Genomic DNA, 5854 nt, shown 5'->3' with positions numbered 1-5854 from the left:
GTTTTGTGAATTTAGTTTGACTGGTCTCATTTTCATAACTGTAAGGATATCGAGTGCCTCAACTTGATACAAAATCCCCCTTCCCATCAGACTCTTTGTATACTGCTGGCCTTAATTGTCATATCGTTCAGTTTTAAAGTAATGTTGTCTATACACAATAGCAAGAGTTTGCTGTTCATCGTCCCTTATGAGTAACACCTAACAGTTGATCAAATTTAGCCTTGAAAAAAGTAAAACCATCTGCATGAATGGTAAACTGAAGTAGGAGGCCTTATGATCATCTGTTCATTTGTTTATCCAATCAATTCTGAGAGTCTTTGTTCTGAAATCAATGAATATGCATAACAAGACGATATATAAACTGTGTATCTGACCAATAAACTGTAAAGAAGGAGACTGAAGTTAACCACTCTGTGTGTGTAGGTTTGTGTGTGTGTGTGTTTTGTTTGTGTGTGCAATTTTCACAACACGAAGAGGATCTGAAGCAGAACAAACGGAAAAAAAAAAAAAACAGAGCAAAGTTTGTATTATGTCTTAGCTGAAGAATGGATTTTTCTTAGCCCAGATAAGATGACGGACAGTTCTTGTTTAAATGCCTTTTGCAGTAATGAAACTTTAGCTTTTTTTGTAAATAAACATTTTGGTAGTCCTCATATCTGATCACACAGCGTTTGACCCGAGCTTCACAAATGTTGGTTTAATTTGGTCATTATTTAATAGTGTTGAGATGTTTTGCAACTGATTCAGCTGTGAATTGTGTTCCCGTCTCTGCTGTCTCCAGTATTTCCAGCAAGAAAAGGATCATGTATCTCCTGTGGCCTCTGCTGTTTGTTTCAGCACAAGGTTCGATCAAGATTGGTTAGTAAAGCTTTAATTTTTACTTTTTTAATATAAAATAAATAGTTTGCAGTATTATTATTGGAAAGATTTTCATGAGTTTCATTAAAAAAAAATACAATGTCGCAATAAATATATTTTTAAACATTTTTTTATGTTAAATAAAGTCTGTTTAGTGGTCTATTAGAATTTCACATCCAAACATGTCTGTTGCAGCAACAGTTGCACAGATAGCTGAGGTTAAACACTTTATTTACTGCTTTAAACATTTCCTGAGCAGTTTGCATTAAATCTCTCAATCTCTGAACCTTCTGTCACTGTCTGAAGATGGCAGACCGAGGCAGCCGACAGAGGAGGGCAGCGTGAGACTTGTGGGAATCCTTGATTCGGCTGGTCGTGTGGAGATATATCATGATGGACAGTGGGGTACAGTTTGTGCTGATGAATGGGATCAGGCCGGAGCACAAGTTGTGTGTCGTCAGATGGGTTTTTCTGGAGCCATAAGAGCCACGTCTGGAGGACGCTTTCCAGCAGGTATGAACTCCTCAGAGCAGTTCGATTGCTACACACTGGACTAGTTTTTTTTTTACCCAAATTCTGTTAATTTTTTCAGGCTGTGGTCCAATCTGGATGGATGAAGTGAAGTGTAACGGCTCGGAGAGCTCACTGTCTAAGTGCAGCTTCAACGGCTGGGGTGTTTCTGACTGCACACATACAGAGGATGCCGGAGTCATCTGCGAGACTGGTACGACACAGCAACGAAATTTAAGAAGTCAGGATTAATGATTTCATTGCCCCTTGTGTGACTTTTGTAACACGGAGGCTTACTGTCATTTACATTTAAATCTTTGAAATGTTACATGAAAATGTCAGACTGTTGGCAGGCCTCTGGGTTTTCATCTGATTCTGTTGATATACTCTTTAAACCTTCTGTCACTGTCTGAAGATGACAGACCGAAGCAGCCGACAGAGGAGGGCAGCCTGAGACTTGTGGGAGGTCTAGCTTCTTCTGGTCGTGTGGAGATCTATCATGATGGACATTGGGGTACAGTTTGTCATGACGGATGGGACCTGGCCGGAGCACAAGTGGTGTGTCGTCAGATGGGTTTTTCTGGAGCCATAAATGCCGTTTCCGGAGGATATTTTGGAGCAGGTATGAACTCCTCAATGCAATTTGATTGTTACAAACTGGTCTTACCCAAATTCTGTTGATTTTTTTTCAGGCTGTGGTCCAATCTGGATGGATTACGTGAAGTGTAACGGCTCGGAGAGCTCACTGTCTAAGTGCAGCTTCAGGGGTTGGGGTGAGACTGACTGCACACATACAAAGGATGCCGGAGTCATCTGCGTGACTGGTACGACACAGCACAGACATTTAAGAAATCAGGATTAATCACTTCATTTCCCCTTGTGCAACTTTTGTAACATGGAGGCCTACTATCATTTACCATTATATATTTAAAAATAATACATGATCATGTCACAATACTGGCAAGCCTCTGGGTTTTCACCTGATTCTGTTGATTTCAAATGGATCAGAGTGGAAATAACTGACTGATTTCATCCAATAGCCTACAATAAAAACTGAAGAAAAGTCATGTAAAGTCAGTCTTATCAATATTTAAAAGAAATTAAATCAAAGCAAAATAAATTTCTACCCCAAAGCACCTCACTGTACAATGGAAAGTAAATGATTCCAACATCCCTATAGTGTCAAAACTGGAGTATGAACAGAGCGCTGAAGGTCTTTTACCGTATTTAATATTTACAGTAATTAAGAACTTAATGGTAAGTCATCTAATTTTGGTTTGCTCATAAGCTCAAACTCTCTCTTCTATAAATCAAAATGTACACATTTTATCTTTTTTTCTTACTCCTAGCTACATTCTCACTGAAGCTGAATCTGAAGCAACCAATTGAGCAAGAATTATTTGTCAATGGTAAAGTTGTCTTGGAGGCTGTTGTTTCTGGAGACATAGAGGCAGTGAAAGAAGCTTCAGTGTCATGCAAAGTGAAGGATAAACCTTTAATCACTGTACCAGGAACTACAGACTCTTCACAGTTTATAAAAGTCCACAAAATCACTGTTGATGCTGAGAAATGGTTTGATGGTGAAAAGGTCACCTGCACAGTCCATTCAAACAACCGCAGAGACATTGAGCAGGAGATCTTTTTCGATAAAGGAGGTAAATAATCAATACATATAGTCACATATCTGAATTCATAAAAATGATGGAAGTTTGAACATAATTGTAGTGTCTGACAGAAAATACAAGCACATTTGAAATGCTTAGATACACTCTCAAAACTTGGCTTGTTAAATTACTGTTATTCACTATAGTTTGATTGTTTAATGAATCTTTAGCACTTTCTTTAATTCAGATGGACTGAGACCCAGTGTTGTCATTTACAGTCCTGGTTATATCCCCGCTGACAACATCTCTCTGGTGTGTGAGGTCTCCAGCCCTAAACTCGGCAATGTCTATATCATGTGGAAAGCGGGCGATGGGACTTACATAAAGGGCTCAACCAGCGCTCCTATCCATCGAAAGGACTCCACGTCTGTTCTCAGCATACTAACAATGACAAAAGAAGAGTATGAAAATCCCAGTACCACCATCACATGCGCAGTCATACATGCCAACATGGAAAATATGAGATCTCCTTTACAAGTTTCAGCACCCAAAAGTAAACAGTCAGAAGTGTCATGTGATGATTAATGTTCTAGTGCTGTACCAAACAGTCACAGTGTTTATCTGCTGTTCACTTCGATGTTCTCCAGAGCTTCTGTTTTGTTGATCCTATCTGATTATATATCTGTGGTGTTCTTGTGCATTTGTTCTGTCTATATCTGTATCACTGAACTGCATAGATCAAACATCAATGCCAAATTACAATACAAACTGCGTTTCATTTGTGATTGCATGCAAATAAATATGGCCATACAAAACATAGTCAGCATAAATATCATAGTGTGAAAAATCAGTAGTTTTCCAGACAATGTCCTGTGCTTTCTGTGCTGCTGTTAACCCATTCGTGCCATGTAATATAATCTAACATTTTCAAATTGTTTACTAAAAATGATGACGTTTAAATCCAAAATTTTTCTTTTTTTGTTTTGTTGTTTTACAATATTAAGCAATAAATATTGGTGTTTGCATGATTAATTCCAGCTTTCATGTGAATCGACATCAGAATTTCAGAAACATCAGAAAAAATGTACCCTAAAATCAATTATTTCTTGTGTGGTATTTTCTGAAAAGTAAAGGTGAAAGATGTAAATCCACTGTAAACAGTTTACAACTGTCTGAGAATAGAGCTCTCAAATAACAATTTAGTGAGTGGTGTATCATCAGCAAGGGTTAGGGGTAGAAGTAAGGGTTCGTTTTTAGTTCCAGCACATACTGGAGTAAAGGGGAACGAGGAACCTGATAAATTGGGTAGGGAAGCATTAAAGGATCCTGATATTAACATCAGATGAGTAAATGTAATAGAGAATGACTTAAATGATTCCAACCACTTAAAGAGAGTATGAAATTATTCAGTTAAAGGAATAGTTCACCTCAAAAATGCTAACTTCTGTAACCATTTACTCACCCTCATGCCGTTACAAAACTGTATAGGTTTCTCTCTTATGTTGTGCCCTTATTTTTGTGGAGACATGGCTCAGCAACAGAGTTCAGCTAGATATGCAAGTTCAGTAGAGTTTCTAGCTACTGCTCATCTCTGGTGCAGTTTGTGACTGTTAGATGCAGACCATCTTCAGCACCAGGGGAATTCACCACAGTTATCATAATTGTTGTGTACATCCTGCCTAAAACTGTTGATAAGGTGGAGCTTTGTAAACTTCACAGGAAGATTAGTTAACTGCATAATACATGCAGACTGTATATGGCTGAATTTACAATAAAAGTCTACTTGACTAAACTTCTTGGACTTAAACTACTGCGCAAGAGTAACAGATAGACTCCAGACCGTGTCTTTCAATATGCTTGAATCAAGGCCAGGAGGATCTCAAACCAATCACAGAGAATCCACCTGACAAGATAATTTAAACAGTTTATTCAGCATAGATGCATGGCAAAGGTAGCATGGCATTAATCATTTTCCTCAGATATAACTGGTTCTTCATATGTGCAATTCAGCAACCCCCCCCCCCCCCCCCCATTACTGACAAAACACATTTGGTTTTTGATGACTTCAGCTTGTTACTCAAGTCACTGATTGTTGTGCATATTTTTATATTCAGACTGCTGTCTTGTCCATATGCATCCGTTATTGCAACACACTAAGTTTTGGTACATTTAGTACTCAAAAGCATTCAAATGTTATGCCTGATAGTTATGATTAATTTCAAATGTTTCCTTCACTTTAATATATATATACACACACACAATACCTCAAATCAGAAAAAGTTGGGACATTTTGTAAAATTAATCTCTGATTTGTTAATTATGTTTTATTTAACTGATCAAAGTACAAATATATTTCACTGACCAGATAAATTATATTTTGTAAATCATAAAACATAAAACAACACACTCCAAAAAAGTGGGAACAGAGACATGTGTAAAACTGTGTCACATCAACTTTCCTTTAAATTACAATGTTTAATCATTTGGGAATTGAGGATAGTATTGTTAAAGTTTTTCAAGCATTATTTTTTTTTGTCCAGTCTTACTTGATTCAAGGCTAGAAATACACAATATCATTTGGTTGTAAATGTCTGATTCTCCTCTTAATGATGGACTATATATCTTTAACTGAAAACAGATCTGGATCCCAGTGAATGCCTCCACATTAGTGTTACCTTCACACAAATGCCAGTCATCATGCCGTTTGCTCTGCTGCACATCCATACCATGACAGACGTTTGCATCTGTCACTGGTGAAATTCTGAATGGTCTGTTTGTTCTTTACACAATTGACGTACAGCTTTCTCCTTGCATAACAGAGATTCAAGTTGCATTTATTGATGCAGCTGCAGGCTTTACTCCTGAGTACTCCTGAGCCCATG

At 37.7% G+C, this 5854-nt stretch overlaps 1 protein-coding gene across 1 annotated transcript; it reads left to right on the top strand.

Moving 5' to 3' along the window:
* Positions 1-401: 401 nt before the first annotated feature.
* Positions 402-4004, top strand: LOC127952554 (neurotrypsin). Its single transcript, XM_052551173.1, has 8 exons — positions 402-413; positions 782-858; positions 1165-1371; positions 1451-1582; positions 1784-1990; positions 2061-2192; positions 2718-3023; positions 3220-4004. The coding sequence occupies exons 2-8, from the start codon at positions 804-806 to the stop codon at positions 3555-3557; spliced, it is 1377 nt and encodes a 458-aa protein (XP_052407133.1). The 5' UTR covers positions 402-413; positions 782-803; the 3' UTR covers positions 3558-4004.
* Positions 4005-5854: the final 1850 nt, after the last annotated feature.

The sequence above is a fragment of the Carassius gibelio genome, chromosome B3 (genome assembly GCF_023724105.1).
Source record: "Carassius gibelio isolate Cgi1373 ecotype wild population from Czech Republic chromosome B3, carGib1.2-hapl.c, whole genome shotgun sequence".
NCBI lineage: Eukaryota > Metazoa > Chordata > Actinopteri > Cypriniformes > Cyprinidae > Carassius > Carassius gibelio.
The sequence above is the reverse complement of the archived record's forward strand: the minus strand, read 5'-3'. Positions and strand labels throughout refer to the sequence as shown.

Excerpts from the sequence above, each read along its gene's own strand:
- LOC127952554 (XM_052551173.1), top strand. The coding sequence starts at position 804 with ATGTATCTCCTGTGGCCTCTGCTGTTTGTTTCAGCACAAGGTTCGATC. Across the intron at positions 1,583-1,783 it reads CGGAGTCATCTGCGAGACTG|ATGACAGACCGAAGCAGCCG; the intron begins GTACGACACAGC and ends CACTGTCTGAAG. Across the intron at positions 3,024-3,219 it reads GATCTTTTTCGATAAAGGAG|ATGGACTGAGACCCAGTGTT; the intron begins GTAAATAATCAA and ends TCTTTAATTCAG.